General features: G+C 37.7%; 1 protein-coding gene across 5 annotated transcripts in view; it reads right to left on the bottom strand.

Moving 5' to 3' along the window:
- LMO7 (LIM domain 7) overlaps positions 1–18,474 on the bottom strand; it is a 182,569-nt gene that overhangs the window by 117,143 nt on the left and 46,952 nt on the right. For all 5 annotated transcript variants that reach the window (XM_072976365.1, XM_072976364.1, XM_015244437.3 and 2 more), the window contains one exon: positions 5,521–5,591. In XM_072976365.1, the coding sequence (XP_072832466.1) occupies positions 5,521–5,591 (71 nt within the window). The remainder of the gene's footprint in view (positions 1–5,520; positions 5,592–18,474) is intronic.

Genomic DNA, 18,474 nt, shown 5'->3' with positions numbered 1-18,474 from the left:
GCCCCAGCAGGCAGTATTCCTGAGCCCACCTCCTGGCATGATACAGCAGCACCACTGTTTCGCTCTGCCTGTCAGCTACCCACTGCATGATCTACCCCAGTGTTGCAGCCTTTATAAGCACGGCTCTTAAGGGATGGAAAAAATTTTACCAATGTTTATGTATTCACACTTTAGATACTTAAGCTGTTTTTGATATTTTCCACTATAAGGAGGTTTGATGTATATCTTTCCCCCCATTTTGTGGTTTTTTCTTAGATTCTGCCCCCCAAAAAAGGATTATTGGGAAAAGTCATAATTTTATGAATAAATATATGTTTATATTAATAAATAAACTAGCATATAATTACTTGATAGATATTGCCAAATTCCTTTTCCGAACTGTACCATTTTATATTCAATTGGTCATTTTAAGAATGTTAAAAACCAATCTGCCACAATATGGCCATCATTTTTTAAGATTTTAAATTATTTACTAGTTTCAATTAAAAAAATAGTATCTGACTTTAGCATAATTATTTCTTACTAATGAAGCTGGAGATTTTACTATTTATTTCCAGTAGAATTTATTCATCTGTGAAGTATTTGGTCACATCCTTTGTTCATTTCTCTACTGAGGTTTTCAAATGTGCATCTTACCAGTTTATTTGAATTCTAGACAATATTTAAGTCATTTTTGCTTAAAATACTTTTCTCAGAATGTTATTTGCCAGAGTATCAATTTTATATAGATTCTAATCTATTGTTTCCGGGGTTTTTTCCCTATTCCTTAAAAGCTTACAATTTTAAACTGCCTTCAAAGCTTTTTTTTATTTCTTCCATTTTATTTTTTCAGCTTATTATTTTAATCTAGGTGATATTCTGGTATATGGTAAGGTTTTGCTTCTTGAATTTTTTAACTGAAGTATAACTGACTTAGTAATTTATATTTAGGATGAGAAAGCCCTGTAGCAGGAACATGCAAGTTCATGAAACAAGATTGAAGCTTTCTACATTCAAGTTTGAAAACACAATTAAAAAAAAAAGCTTCTCCCAAATTTTCAGTGTATCTATACAATACGATTACCATTATAGAAGTGAATTTTTAAACTGGTGTTTGCCAAGCTGACCTTCAACTTGATATGCTACTTTTTTTAAAAAAAAATGGTGTTTTGCTATATGTGGAAATAAAATTATTTTTAAAAATTGACTGTGAAGCTTAAAAAAAGAGCATACAGATGGCAACCATAAACCACTGCCATGAAGAGACAGCAGTTCAAAAATTTTTAATTATCTTTATGAACTTGAACACTTGCATCTTTGCCTGCAGTTACTGGGTTATCAAATAATATGGAGAGTTCAAAGTTCAAACTTCCACATCACAGAAGGGCTCTGAGCTTCACATGGAGCCCTGCACAGAAGCCCCAAGAACCCACTGATGTCACTGTCACTCAATGTGTGAAGGTCTCCAACTCTAACAAAGGACAGAGCTCTCTGGCATGAATGAGAAGCAGCAAGGGCCTCTATCTTATCTGATCTGTTAAAACAGTCACCTGAGTATCCCATTGTAATCTAACAGGAGTATTTTTTAATAATTTTTTCTTCTTCTATCGAGTGCATTTTTAAGAAAAATGTGATGGTACTCTTAGGGTAGACAGCATAGTATTCACATAGCGGATATAAATAGACACAGGATTTCTCAAACCAATAGGTGAACATTTGCTCCACTTTTTCCAAGCTGCAAGCCATGGAAAGGAAAGCCTGGTGACAATGTGAGAAGGTTTTCCTCAGTAATGTGAGCCATGAGTTCAACAAGGCATAAACTTCTGCTGCATGGCTGACTTGCATGGGACAGAGCAAAGACTTAGGCACTATTCCAGGATGGGAAGTACAGACTGGCTAACCAGAGACACACCCAATAAGATTACCTTCAAATACATCTTCTTACTTCATAAAGATAATAAAGAATGTTTTCATTTGCATAGTTTCAAGATTGCTATCGTTAAGATGAGTAACTGTGAAATTACTAACTCATATCACTAGCTGGATATGCCCCAACTAAATGTGTTCAGAGAAGAGAAACAATTCTGCAGAACCACAGAGCAAGAGAGGATTGGGGATATTCATGTAGTGGGAAACCTCATATTCTTAAAAATACCTATTAAGGTGGGCCTCACGAGCACTCGTAAACGCTGAAGACAGGCAACAGATGAGTGAGTTGTAACAAGGAGCTGACACCACCTTACAGACTCTTGTCAATCCTTTTACAAATTAGAAAAACCTCCAGATTAGATTTTGCTCCCATTTCCCTGCTTAATAAAGCCAAGAGAGATCATGTGTGTAAGGTACACAATAAAATAATTACTAGAACAGACTTTAACCAGGCAAGTATTCTTTAGCTCTCAACTCATTGGATCCCACAATCAGTCAAACTAAATGATACTAAAATGATTTACAGAAGATACTAATTTCAATAGTCAATCAGATTAAAAGGCAATAACTACCTTCATTACTCAGATGTATATCTTATTGGAAACCTCAGTGCAGAGTGTATGCCCAATTTAAACTCTCTGAAATGTCACTACTCGGCCAGTTTGGGGAAAGCTATAATGAGCTCATTTCCTCCAACTCTTGACTTTGATACGCCAGAATGCCAGTTCAAAGAGGATAAACTACTACTAAAGCACAAAAGACTGCTGAAATTACTAGATAAAATAAGAAATTTCTTTAACGGTGATAATGAAGTAGGATGACTAGAGATTTTTAAAAGGCAACAAGCAGATCCTATATTTCACCAGAATCAGTAATTTTTTTGGCAGTGAACCCCACAGAAGTCAGCCTTTTCCTGTAAGAAAATGAATTCAGATTTTTTTAAAATATCCTAATTATATTTCAGCTAAAACTTGAGCTCCCTGATAGGTAAAATGTTCTCAAAGACAGACTGCTCACTATATTCACCATTAATTTAAAAGCCAGGGCTTACAATATCAGGCTTCCAAACAGCAGAATTTGCTTTCCTCTTAGACATTTTAATGACTCAGGCAGACGTGGCCGAACAATGATGTTTAACCATTTTGTAACCAACCAGCTTGGCTTTTCCTCAGTTATAAATTTATACAGGATATAGTCACCTGGACTTTTCTTCCAACAGTACATGTTTTAGATTAAAATGACTTAATTAACCAGTGACTATAAATAAGATGACTCGCCATTAAGAGAAAGTTTTTTTAATACAAACATCATGCAGTATTTTGGGGTTCCATCGTAAACTACAATTAGTGGTCACCATGGCTTAATATTTACTTGCACTACTTTTGGGAAACACTCATTTACAGAATACTGGGTACTAAATAGATTGATTAGACTTACCTGGTAATTCACAAAACCCCAATTGGCGTTATTTAGTTAGGAAACAATCTAAGAATGAGCTTTTGGAAGCTGTGAATTAAAATGACTTTTTTTTAAACCAATATATCTCTAAATGTGCATCCAAATGTCTGCTGTGACCATTAAGGTAGCAATTAGATGTTTAATCTAACAGTACTGCCTTTTTTTTTTTTATCATCTCTGAATATCCTCACCGGTAACAATATGCTCGTCCATTATTCAGGTTGGATATAGTTCTTGGAAATTACCTCTAATTAGCCACACCCTAGGCTGGTGCAAAAACTGCATTTTGAATAAAACGCTAAGTGTCACTATCAATTATGTTTAATGACCTACTTATGGAGGCGAGGCCCCCAAAAGGGGATCCCTAACAATGTTTTGAGTAATAGTTCATCACTGAAGTATATAACCACAAAGTGATTTCTTTGAAAAGATCACCTGTTTGGGTTGGATGCTCTCATATGTCTAAAAACAACTCTGTGCTTCATAGGCACACTTCCTACATAAACTCACATAAACTCCAATCCTGACTTTTGGAGCTTACAATTGACATCAAAGTTATTTTGCTGAAAACTTCTAGTCTGTACTCACAGCTAAGGCTGATTTCAGATCACAAGCATCTAACAGTCATTTTTTTTTCCCTCCATCTTCTGAACACGTTAGAACATATAAATCATAGTTTGCAAAACAAGATAAAGTAATTTCCTGTAGTGACCAATTGAGCTGACCACATGGCCTACTAAGATTAAACACTATTTGGCAACAAATTCTGAATGTGGCATCAGAAAAGAAAAAGAAAAATCCCTTAAACTTCACTTGTGGCCCTTATGCATATGCCTGCCCTACTACATACTAGGCAGAATCACTTGAAGTTGACATTTCTGTAGGTCACGGATGGTTGAGTATCAACACTTCACATGGTTCAACTTAATAATACTGCTCTAAGACAAAGAAGTTTGAATACCTACCAACAGAGCTGAAGAGATTCAGGCTATTATCTTCATGGTCATCTTCCTAGCAACAATTTGTATTTATGCAAAGTTTGATAGTTGAAAAAACCTTAATATATGTATTATGGAACTTTGCAACCTGGTGAATTAGGCAGAGCAGATACCCTGATCTCCACTTTACAGATTAGAAAATAAGGCTCAGATGTTAAGTCACTTGCTCAACTGCCCAAAAGTAATGGAGCAAGGAATCAAACCTAAGCCCTCTGACTCTTGATCTTTGCTGCAAACAACCTTCCTATGAAAGGATAATCAAAATCATCAAAGTATGAGTACACACTTGCTTATGGACAGATTCCATAAATATTAATGTGATAAGTGTCCAGATTAGAATACTTCAGAGCTTTCAAAAATGTGGGTGCATACTCAAGTACATTCTTGTAATTTATTTGCTCAAGTCTGCAGTCTGCAACCTCACCCAGGACTTCATCCTTACATTCCACAGGCCCTCCTGCCCCTCGCCCCCAAAGGTCACCACCTGGCTACCCGTACTCTGCATCCCCTAGGCAACAAAGCATTACACTAAACATACACTGTAGGCTTCACACCATCAGTCATGGCACCAGCCTATTTCATTTATGATAACCAAAGCCTGTGATGTGATTCTCAATAATATATTAATTGAATAAATAGCTGGCCCATGACTCAAATCGATTGTGGTAATGGAATGATCCCACTGAAAGTTTAAAAGAAAAATTTGCAACAGCCTAAATTTGTTCTACAGTCATCATTATTTATTGATGAATGAAAAAATTTGATATTAACTTCTAAACCAGACAATTCTATACATTAGAATATTCACAGTAAGTGATAGCTCGTGCCGTGTGATAAGGCTTTCCCCTCAAACACCCGCCCCTACTGGCCCTTCAAGCAATAATAGTATCTTTCTTATTTACTAATTTAAAATAATATATATTTCACCAATGCTATCTTTAGATACAGACACTGATAACCCCCTCCTACTGTCTGGTGCTGTAGGGGTGTCAGTTTGCAGGGATCAAATCTCACTTGTTACCGAGAAAACATATCTGTGACTATGGTGTCCATGGAGGCAGAAATGAAGACGCCTCATAACATGCACGTGTGCACACATGCACACACCCCCACACACTTCCCTTCTGAATTATTTTAAAATGTTTTAAATACTTACTCACACAACAGAACACCATTCTCTAGAGAGGCTCGAAAATCCTTCGTTTCAAAATTCTTCTGTGTTACTGCCTGAAAGACAGATTTGGGTATTAATTTTCTCCTAATGAGGGGTAATACACAAGTCAAATTCAGCGTGAGATTAATTAATATGCACCTAATGTCACACTTCAAGAATGTGCATATTATCACCAAAAGTTGTTCCATATAGGAAATTCTATGTGCGGTTCTGTGTTACAAAGAGAAAGGTTAACCATCTTAGTATGAACAAATATAAACAAAAAAACCCAAAAACGAGTGTTTTCTATAATGTAACCATTTTATGGTTGATAAAAGTTAGAAGCTTAATTTCTAGCAAATTTTCTATTAAAAAAAAACCCACTATGGGCAATCTACTCTACCAAGAGTAAATAAAACCAGATTAAGATATAAACTTGAAATACCAACTATATACCACATCATTAATTTCAACTCCATCCTTAAATTCCTCAAGTTTCATTACAAAGCAAATAGCAAAGGACATGACTCTCCTTAAAGGTATTCATGAAATGGCCCTGATTTGTGTAAAGAGCTATTTACTGAGATATTCTAGGGAGAAAACTATTAAATCCTGACATAGACAAAAGACAGAGAGGGAAGATGGGACATATTTTAACCAGACAATTCCCCACTTAAGGCACTTACATATGAACAGAACACCTACAGGTACCACCACCAAGGTTCTTACTGAAATGCTAGAAAAGTGTCTACGGATTCTGTCTTTCGAGGTGGAGTGGTTGGGAGGAAAGGGGATTCCATAGGGAAAATAGTAGCAGAGAAAAATGGAGGCCCTAGTGGGGAAAAGCTGCTCCAAGAACACCCTGGGACAGGGTCCCCAGCCAAGGGTGCGGCAGGTGCTTCGTGACAACACCAGTCCTAAGGATGGACCCACCACCTGTGAGCAGAGTCCTTGCTCCACCTGCCACTGCAGGAAGACATTCGATCTTGGAAACACAATTGGGAAATCACTAATCTTAAATCCTTGGTGAGCTTCAGAGCTCCTGTTGTCCCTGCTCACTGCTGCAAGCTCTGTGGTCCACCAAGAGTCCCTATACGTGCTCTGCTTCTTTCCCCAGTTCCCAGCAGTGCCACACCTTCACATAATAATGGTTAACTGACAAAACAATGGGCATTTTTCAAGTTAGTTTCTCATAAGCTGGTTCTATAAATATGGACAGGAGCTGGGTCAGGAGGGGATACACTCAAATACACAAAGAAGTAACATTCTTTCCTACACAGGGCATTAATCTACAAAAGGGCTACATCGCTGCATGAATTAAACATTTGCTAAGTGTCTCCATTACATGTACTTACCTGGATACTGGATGGAAATCTAAAAAAAAAAAAAAATGCAAGGCGCTCACAGCCACATAAGCAAAACATACACAAATGGAATGGCACATTCCTTCGAGGATAACGTTGAGTGGCCCGTGGATTATCCCAGGGAACAAGGGCAGCACAAACTCTTCAATTTTCCCCAAATAGATGCAAGACAAACTCAAGGTAAGCGCTGATTCCCAACTAGTGAAAATAGAGTAACATCTCATTTATCTGAGAACGCCTATCCAAGGCTGAAAAAGCATGAAAAAGTCCCAGGGCCATTCAAAGCAGCTGTCGAGTCCATTCTCTCTAGTCATGGGAAAGCCCCTCAGAGCCACCAACACTTAATTATCCACCACAGAAACAGTCTGGAGATTATGTTCCCAAATCAAGGTAGAACAGAAGAAGCGAGTTAGAAGAATGAAGGATTGTGCCTTACAGACATACGGGGACCAGTGAAGAGTGACAGTCAACAGCATGGGATGGGCCTTCCAGAGGGCAGCGTAGTAAGCAATGAAATGGAAAGAGAAAGGACTCAAGTCAGACCAAAGCATATTCAAATCCCACTTTCCTTATCCAATAGCTGTGTTATCTTAAGCAAGTTAAATAACCTCCATGAACCTCAGACTACTCATCTGAAATAGAGTAAATATCACCTACTTATTAGCCTATAATGTGCAATCCAGCGTCTCAGGGTGGCTCACAGCAGTATATGCTTGACCTCTTTACATGCATTGACCTCCCAGTAACACCCTGACAACACACTGCAATAATTAATTCTCAAAGGAAATCCTCTGCACCACATAGACAAAGCTGAGTTAGACTCAGAATACTAATTAAAAGTAGAAATAATGGAATATACAGAGACATTCAGAAAACCCAACTAACCAGAATGGTTCATTTCTCCAAAAAGACTACAAAAAGGCAAAAATCCCAGTATGCAGCAGATTTCAGACTACCTCCTTCCACATGTCAAAATATTACTGTACTCTTACTTTAATAAAGTATATATGTACAAAATATTGATGTTCATATACACTTACCAAAATCTAAATAATAAGACCAGAGTTCATTTATACAGTACTTACAAAGACAGAATGTAAAAACTAAGCTGATTCTTAAATAATAGTCTACATTTGAGGACATGGGACTCTGGCATCTCTGTACACTATTGAAGATAATATAAAATGACACCAGCATTTGAGAAGGCAATTATTGTGATATGCGTCTGAAGTCTTCAACACACTTACTCTTGGGCACACAATGTGCAGATCTAAGAATTTATACCAAGGCAACAGGACAAGAACACAGAGACATCAATAGAAGAACTGCTCCACAGCATTATGTATAATGGCCACAACTATAAACATCCCAAATGCCCAACAATAAGAAATTGGATACATTATGATATAACTATAAAACAGAAAACTACATCAAATTTAAGTTCATGTCATAAAAGTAGATTTATCACTTGTAAAGAACACTTAATATATTAATTATAAAGCAATTTACAAAACAGTACATGGAATATGATCCCAATTCCTATAACTCTATAAGGATGCATTATATAAATAAATATAGGATATATTAACAGTAATTATTTCTAAATGGTAGAATTAAAGCTCATTTTAATTTTTTTTTTTTTGCTTAGGTATATTCTGTAACAACCATAGGTGTTTCTCGTACAACAGATACTAATTAATTTATATTTTCAAAGAAACATTCAAAACAGGTCAGAATCCATCAGATTTGGGTCAATTTCCTGTATTGCCTACATTTAAAGGATAAAAGAAGAAAAAGACATCAGTTTCCAGGTAGGTGTTTTTTTCTCATTATCTATGAAATACACACAGTCCTTAAGTTTAATAATCCTTACTGTTCCCCTTTCACTAGTAAGAAAGTTGAGGCTCAGGGAGTTTAACTTTGTAGAAAGTTCCAGAACCATCCAGATGCAACAGATACCAAAAACTTACAGCATTTCACAAGTACTCAATAAGAGTACTCTCAATTACATCAGATAGCGTTTCTAAACTTAAAAAAAAATGAAGCTGTCTTCCATCTGCATTTAGATTTTTTTTAAATCTTAATTAGTGTATTTTACCATGGACGATGCCATGAATTCAAAAATAATCCTCCACTGTTAAGGGTATAAAAGGTAACTCAGTAAATTTAAAAAATGTTCAATTAACTTTTTCTCAATTTTCCTGATTAAAAGAGATTTGTGTCTTAACACATAATGAATGTGTGTGTGTGAGTGTGAGAGAGAGAGAGAATGGCACTCTAAATATTAATAAAATGAAAACTCTGTAAATGATTTAAGTGTTTCTCTTGACATTTTCATGAGCATTACAAAATGCTCATCCTGTATATACCAGCTACTTCAATAACGAAAAACATCTGATCATTGTAAACTAAAATTTTTAATTAGCAGTTTATATATCCATATAAATACAAACTCACCTAAGAACCCACCTAAGAAATTTAAACACACAAAAAGCTTTTCCACGAGTTTTAAACGAAGAAGAAAGCATAAATTCATAGCAGGGGTTTTCGGTCTACAGCAGCTACCTGGGGCATGTACCTTAAGAAACACACAGCAGGGCACCTCCCACGATCAGGTGAGGCCAGGGCCGTGAATCTCCACTCTGCCATTTCCTACCTGTAACCTTGGACAGGGTGCCGAACGTCTTCCTTTTCTCACAGGTTCGATGGAGATACAAAGTACATATCTCCCGGGGCTGCACAGAGAATTAAATGGGATCCTGAATATGAAGCCCTCAGCATAGCCTGATGGAGGAAAAGCCTTCACAAATGTTAGCTCCTACAATTAGCTGTTACTATCCATCTGTAGAATGAATATTATAAGTTTCATCCTAGCAAAGAGAAAGTCCCTGTTGCCAGAAGTAACACCCTTTACTTAAAAGGAAGAAACTGAGTTACCACACTATAAAACTCCACTCGACTACCTTCTATATCCTGGAAACGATTTAAAAAAAAAACAATCATAATAGAGATCTATAAAGGACCTCAAAATACAGTGAAGGCAGTTTGTTTCAAAAAATGAAATCATGCTTTAAAATGTGAGCCCATCTGTATTTTAAGAATCTAGTATGCTAAAAGAAATTCCAGAATTTCTAAAGAGCTATTGTTTGTCTAATAGCTCTAATCTAACAATTACTCACTGCATTCTTCAATTATTTTGAGCCACACTCATTAGCAAGCTATTTGAGGTGTGATACATTTTACGTAATGAGGCTGTGAGTCACAGGAACTAAACAGAGACCACGTGTTTCCCACCAAGTTATCAACTGTCAACACAAACAGGAGTAATCACTATGGAGTCAAACAGCCACACCTTGCCTTTTACAAAAACTTGTTCTCTTCCCTCTTCCTTGTCCCTTTCCATAGTTTCCTAACGCAGTTAAATTAAATCATTTCCACCTGAAATATCCTAAGACCTACATCAAATTTCATCTGGGGTTTAATCCTGGACCCATCTCACTCTACACGCTTCTGATAAGTACTGTTTCATCCCCTCACTTTTTTTTAATGCCTAGGGTGGGGTGTAATTTAGGTTTATTTATTTATATATATATATATATATTTTTTTTTTTTTTAAACAGAGGTCTTGGGAATTGAATCCAAGCATGCACTCTATCACTGAGCTGTACCCTTCCCCGTCTATCCCCTAATTTTTAACAGAAAAGAAGTATTTGCCATATCTACTTCACAGCACACAAATGATATGTGAAAATATTTACCCCTCCATTAAAAAAAAAAGACTACATATTATATCCTGTTGGAAAGACACTAAGAAGCGAAACGGCCAAGTGCGAGGCTCTTGGACGAGATGCTCCCTGTGAAGTTTAATTACTCTCCCCAAGCATGTTAAGGGCGGAGCATCGTGCCAAAAGCGCTCTCTGCACAAACAAAGCTGCCAAACCTGTCTTACCACCTGTAGCCTCCAGAGAAGTCCTTGATACCAAGTTTTGAAAAGGCATATGTTATGGAACAAAGTATCTACCAGCCAAATATACCTACAATAAGTGCCAAGTTCCCAAATTTCAAAAAAGCAATTTCTTTTCAGGCAAAATATATTAATTTAATAAACCAATGAGAATTATCTTCAAACACTTTACTGTTTCGTTTATAGTTTTATTTTAATCCTCTTGCTGGATGAGATTTCCCACCAATATCAGTAACAAGTTTCTCTGAAACTTCACCTCTCAGTTCCAATTCTGACCACGTAATCCACATGTCTTAAATCCCAAACATTTGGGGAGCTTCTCAAAGAACTTCATACCAGACTGGTTATCAGCAAAATATTCACTAATGCCAAATAGCAGGCACTCACCTCGTTTAAAATTTTCAATTCCTTTAAAGCAGCCACTTAAAAGACGTTCAGAATCCCCAAAGCAGTCTCGACCATGTTTTTGTGTGAATAGCAGAGCAAAAACACAGTGCCCATTTGAGCATGTTTCAAAAGAGGGGAAGGGATGTTTGCTGACAGAAAATGAGGCTATGAGACTCAACTGGGCTCATAGTTGACTCCAAATTAGGTTCCTAAATTGATCGGTTGGTCACCAGATCATGAGATTTAAGATACACACATACGATCACCATCATGCCAATCACTTCAACATAAGCAATGCAAAAAAAAGAAAAAAGAAAAACCAAAAGCCTAAGAAATCTTTACCATCAGAAGCCACTGTGCAACACAAGAACCACACCATGAAACAACTCATAAAAGATAGAGCTGCCTTAATTTTTCCATTGGGGGACATAACCTAGTGTCCACCTTCCAATGAGAGAGCCCTTATAGGGTGTGGCTTCCACAGACAGAAGCCCCAGGCCAGCACACACTAAGGAGCTGCTGTGTTTTCAGTCTCTAAAAAGCTGTCAAAGAATTTAAAAACACCCTCCTCTCCTTTTCTTCTATTAAACTTCATTTTTGAAGCAATCATTATATGACACCCATGACTCCACCCAACAGGTCCAATTTTTATAATGAATTCCATGAGACATATGTATCATTATTTGTCATTCAGGAACTTTGCCAACCTCATTGGTCCCATGCTTAAAATCTACAAATGCAAGGATTATGGCACATAGTCAAGAATATTAGGTGAAAACTAAACATCATTTAAATAGAAGAAAAGAATGTCTACCTCCTAGCTTTTTCCTGGCCCAGAGTAAAATTATTGAAAAGGTAATTCACAATTTTAGAGAAGTCAGTTCTTCCCCAAAGAAAAGGCTCTGTCCTTTTTAAGCTACCCTGATAAAAATTTGAAGTCAGAGAAGCTGAGATGGGAGTCTTGGACTTCTTTGTATAACAAAGATTAAAGTCTCCTAATTTCTCCAGGCTTCAGTCCCCTCAGTTATAAAAGCAGCAGCCAACACTTTTTCTGTTTACTTTGTGCACGATCTTCCACAGTCTTCCCAGCAACTCTATATGGTAGATGCTCTTACTCCATCTTGATATGAGGAAACTAAGTTACAATACGGTTGCTTGAGTTGAGATCTAGGTCAGTCCCTACATAACAGGCAGTGAACATCTAATGAGAGTGCCTATGAAGGAGCCGAGTGAAATGCACAATGTAATTAGGAAGCTCCAGCCCCAGCCACCCCAGCCTACTCTGCAATCTCTCAAGGGCTGGACTGCCTTACTCACCTTCTCATTGGTTGAGATAAGGCTTACACATACTAGTCACTCATGCTAAATCTAATTACTCTTCCTGTGAATATTTGCACTACAAAGAGTTTAAGCAAGGCAAGAACAAGACCAAAAAAAACAAGAAAAGCAAAACTGATGGTTAAATTTCAGGTGTACTGGTGGCAGATGGGGATTGGTTGTGTTTTAGAGGAAGAACTTGCCTCAGTCCCCAAAATTATTCATCCTAGCTTTGTTGATAGCTCAAAAACACACACACAAGAGAGTCCGTGACAACATGTCACTCTAGTGGCACACATTTTTAAAAGGAAATATTCTTAGATGAAAATATCAAAGTCAAGAGCTTTGCAACACTGATTTTCTACATAAATTTTTCTCCAGACTAAAGAATTTATTAAAATTCAACTTTCCGTTTAAATTATCTTTCTTAATCTTAACTGAGATATTAGGAAAGTATTTAGTTATTCATTCATCCAAAAATCATGTAATGACAACTGCTATGCACATAACTGGCATGGTGCTTGGCCCTAGGAACACAAAAAGATGAAGCAATTCTTGGAAATAATTTCTTTAAAAGTCTAACCCTGTTTTGAAATATGTGGTCAAAACGGCATTTTAAGCCTAGGCAGTTCTCTAAAATGTGGTTAACCCTCTGAATTACAACATGTGCTTGGTTAACTTGTATATTCAGCAAATAACATTGCTTTAAGTGACATAATTCTCAAGTCACTGGCCTCTCTTGTTAAGATTTGGCATTGCACTACATAATATTCCAGGGTATACCAGGGCTGTTTTTGCCAATGCTAACATCACTTGATAGCAAAACCAAAGCCAACTCACAAGTCTTCCAAGATAGTGGTATCAGAGTTGCACCGATCACAGAATTCTATATGGAATCCAAAGTCTCATAGTGGTCAAAAATCTAAACATCTTCTGCCCCACTGCCCACTGTAAGCCCTTGGTCTCAGTGGCTAGTGTAAATTACACCTCCTGTTCCTCCTTCTCTTGGGAAGGACCACAGTCTACACACAGCCAGGAAGGGAAGACAGACAGCAAAGTGCACAGCTCCTCGTGTGTTCCTGGATAATTAAACACCAACTGTATTTATAAACACTCAAAATTCTCACTCAATCATCATTAGGTCAAATGCCAGCTACCCTCAGATTTGGGGGGCAAAAAAAAATGAGTTTAAACACAATTTCTGGTCCAGGAGAATGGCCACGTCCCCATACCATTACCAACTTTGAGCTTACAGTCTCAAATTATTTTTGCTAAACCACAACTATTAATAAGCCACAAATGGAAAACAGATGGAAAGGACTAAATAAAACCAAGAGAAGAAAGGAAGATTTGCTCCAGGGCTGACGATTTCTGTGCCAGGTTTCATCTAGATATGAAATCCAAGACAACCTGAGCCCTATTAGCAGCTAGTTAAATTCACAAAAAAATCACACAGAAAAACGTGCTCAAGTTTTACAGCTCTGCTTTGTTCTGTTAACAATCACAAAAACTACTCCTAAAGAATAAAGTGCATTTTGTCTATGAGTACCGGTTCATATTCCAACTTACGCTGTTTCAGACAATAGGGGAAACACTGCAAGGGAAAAAAAGCCTACCAAAAGCCTAGTCTAGTGCATAAGTGATTTTTTCCCTCCTAGATCAAGGAGTCTTTAAATAAACAGCATACAAGGCACATGGAGATGTGTATATCCATTATCAGGATATTTTAAATAGAGTCCAAATGCTTAATATAATCATGGGTTCTCAAGAGTCAAGAGACATCATTGTTTTGTGCAGAAATGTCTCACACACAGCAAGTCTCAGCAATTACCTGCTTATCTCGCAGTGAATTACCATGAGAGTCATCACTGTGGGAAACATTCATTTTGGGAAACAGTGTGTCTCTATTCCAGGTGAGAGTCACTACTTATTTTATATGAACTTCAAATTGATAGTTACACCCCTGGGACCTAGCATACACTCTACTCCCCAGTGTAAGTTTGGCATTGAGGGATGGAGTTAAGGTGACCTGTGACACAGGAGTTGCCTAAATGATTCCCTTTTTTTTTTTTCATTTTTTTAATTGATGTATAGTCAGTCTACAACGTTGTGTCAATTTCTGCTGTACAGCATAATGTTTCAGTCATACATACATATACATATATTCCTTTTCATATTCTTTTTCATTATAGGTTACTACAAGATATTGAATACAGTTTCCTGTACTATACAGTATAACTTTGTGTATATATATATATATATATATATATACACACACACACAGATATATAGATATATTTTATATATAGTAGTTAGTGTCTGCAAATCTCTAACTCCCTATTTACCTCTTCCCACCCCAATTACCCATAAGTAAACCGAAAGTTTGTTTTCTATGACTATGAGTCTGTTTTGTAGATAAGTTCACTTGTATCCTTTTTTTTTTATAGAGTCCACATATGAGTGATACCATATGGCACTTTTCTTTCTCTTTCTGGCTTACTTCATTTAGAATGATGATCTCCAGGTACATCCATGTTGCTACAAATGGCATTACTTTATTTTTTATGGCTGAGTAGTATTCCAGTGTATAAATATACCACAACTTCTTTATCCAGTCATTTGTCAATGGACATTTTGGTTGTTTCCATGTCTTGGCTCTTGTAAATAGTGCTGCTAATAATGAATGCATAGCACTATTATTTTCATATTAGCCAAAAAATGAAAACAGCCCATCAATCCATCAACTGCTGAATGAATAAACAGAATAGGGTATAATCATACAATGGAATATCATTCAGCCATAAAATGGAATTAAGTGCTGATACATCTACATCATGGACAAACCTTGAAAACATGAGGCTATGTGAAAGGAGCCAGACACAAAAGATCACATATTGTATGATTCCATTTATGGCACATGCCCAGAGTAGGCAAATTCATAGAAATAGAGAGTATGTTAGTGGTTGTCAGGGGTTAGGGGAAAGGAAGAATGGGGAGTGAGTGCTAATGGGTACAGAGTTTCTTTTGGGGTGATAAAAATGTTCTGAAATTAGGCAGTGGTGATGGTTGCACAACTCTGCAAATATACTAAAACCCAATGAACTGTCCACTTCAAAAGAGTGAATTGTGTGGTATGTGAATTATAACTCAATAAATATGTCCTTAAAAAGCCAATGAATTGTACACTTAAAGTTTTGTGCATTTTATGTAAGTTCAATAAAGATGACTTTTTAAAAGGCCTTCCATACCATCTCATACCCCATACACAAAAGTAGTTCAATATAAGTTAAACCATTAAAGTAATTTGGTTTACTATCTCCCTAAATGCCTATCTTCCAAAAAAAAGTTATATATAATTTCATAGGAAGAGGTCTAAATTTGCAAGTTGAAATCTCCAGCCCACTACCTCACATACAGAAATGTTTTAATTATGGTATTTCCTTTCATACATTTGCATCTATCTTTCTATTTTTAAATGCTTCATCTTTGCATTATATCTAAATAATTCCACAACCCTAAGTTTTCCTAAATGCATTCATGGCCTTTTATATATGGTTTCAAAGCAGAAAACACATGAAGGTGTGACAGAAAGGGCCACAGCAAACAGGCTTGCAGCATCTCCACATTAACTCCCACTGTGAATTAATTACTGTCCCCATACAGAATTGTTAAGAAATCAGTTTTCCTTAGCCAACTTGTAGGAACAAAGCTTCTCCTAGATTATTTCAAGGGGCTTGATAAAGTTTCCAGCTTGTTTATCTCAAAGGCAGATATTGCTGATGGCTCCCTAACACGTCTGATGATTAGTTCCAAATATCCTTGACTGAGTAATAATTTTACTTCTTTGTTTTGGAATCATCTGTTTAAAGACTGTAAAAGTTGAAGCGCTGAGAATAAAAATTTTAACACTATAGTTGGCCATCTGCGCCTGAGGGTTGGGAATGTGGAACCCACGGTATATGGGGGACTAGAGCAGCCCTGGATTCAGGGATCCCTAAGGGGTCCTGGAACTAATCCCCTGCAGGTACCAAGAGACAACTACATTCTGGTATAAGACAAAAAAGTTGATATGAATGTTCCCTGCTAAGATACAGAGGGAAGACTCCGCCCATACAAATGAATGAGGTTGTTCCCCACCCCCCCAAAAAAATCACTGACCTTGAGAACTCAACATCAGGAGGTCTACCTGACCTCCCGGATGGACGCAGTGTTGAGGGCTCCCTCGGCCCCCACCGCATCTTCGACTCCTCGGGGACCGTGATGCTCACATCACTGCCCAGCAAATGTGTATTTGCCTTCAGGGCCCCCCTACTGGCCCCAGGGCCTAAAGGAGACATCACAGCCGACAGGCTGACTCCAACCTGTGCACATGTTTGGTTTGGCCCACACAGAATGTTGAAGTCGGGAAAATAGGAAGCAAAGATCTGGATTAGTAGCTTCTCTTTAAAAAAAGAAACAGTCTGCCAACACTGGGCATGCATTATCTCATAGCCACAACTGGGTGCCCTGAGTTAATGGTGGGCGGCCGCAGAGAACACACTCTCCAGACAGCAGCAGGGCCCGCTACGCTTCCATCTGTTGCACCCACCGTTCCCTCCACTCACAGTCACCACCTGGCTCACCCCGCAGGCATGTCATTTAGAAAACATGGGATTTTTTCATTGTATCCTCAGGGCCCAGCATAAGGAAATCCTGCCCTGTAGGAAGGAGTCCCACTTGTTGACTCAGAATTTTGCATGTAAAAGAATCACTTGTGATGCTTGTAAAACAATACAGGGGCCATTCTCTAAGCAATCCTGATTCAAACAGCCTGGATGGATACCTAGAAGTCCATTTTTCCCAGAAGCAGCCTTACTGAGTCTTGGTAAAAACAGTCTCTGATAAACACGGCTTTAGTGTTGGGTATCCAAAGCTCTTGTGAGTCTTGATTTCCTTATAAGAAAAAGAATTTGGACTAAATCGTCACTACGACCCACAACCTCTAAATGCTTTCTTTGGCTCTTTATTGGAAAGCTAAGGAAACCAAGGAGGAAATCAGTTCCTGTTCTCTGCTACCACCTGCTGGCGAATTCATGGTACTGCCAAGGTATAAACTGCAGTCCAAAGATTACTGTCCTCCATTTTTAATGGCTAGATCCAAGCACATTTTTTTAATCAACAAAATAACTTAAAAACTTAACACCAAGCTACCCTTGGTGAAAACTAAAAAGGGAAATATCTTATAATCTGTCGATGATACTTCAATAAAGCTGAAACAAAATTAAGTAATATAAGATCAATAATCTGTCTCCTTTATTAATTCTACAAGCTTCTGGTGTGTTTTTACAAAACTGATTTTGGAACACACAATAGATTTTGAGACTTTCTGTAGAAAAATCTGCACAATATAAAATCTGTTTCATTGTAGACTCGGGACCCACTAAATAGATCAACTCTCTACCATAAAAAAAATTCCAAAATGGAATGAATGATTGGCATTTTTGCAGAAAGTGAAGTGCTGATATAGAAAATGCTCAGAGACTTAACACGTGAGTGAGATTTCTCAGATTCCTCTCAATACTCTGGATGATTGCTCTCCCATCCACTAGAGCAGCAGGGAGCTCACATATCTGGGTTCTGTGAAGCCTAGCTTGTACATGGATTCTGCTCTCCGGGCCTAGAACCACACTTCAAAAGGGAGACAACATGGGCAGACCACCAAGCATAACGAGTTGACAATTTGCCTGAATGGTCAAGCAAAACCAAATGCCTGAATGTTCAGGCAAAACCCGAGAAGGGTCCAGGGCAGAGGGCAGCTGGGCGTGACAGAGCGTGTGGGAGGCAGGAGAGCACGGGGTCATCTGGAAAGCCTCCCCAGAGGATGACTTCACCCTCCTCGAAACTGAGAAGCTTGACTTGCCAACCACTCCCTCCAAATTCTTCGGT

Source organism: Vicugna pacos, chromosome 14 (genome assembly GCF_048564905.1).
Source record: "Vicugna pacos chromosome 14, VicPac4, whole genome shotgun sequence".
Classification (NCBI taxonomy): domain Eukaryota; kingdom Metazoa; phylum Chordata; class Mammalia; order Artiodactyla; family Camelidae; genus Vicugna; species Vicugna pacos.
The sequence above is the reverse complement of the archived record's forward strand: the minus strand, read 5'-3'. Positions and strand labels throughout refer to the sequence as shown.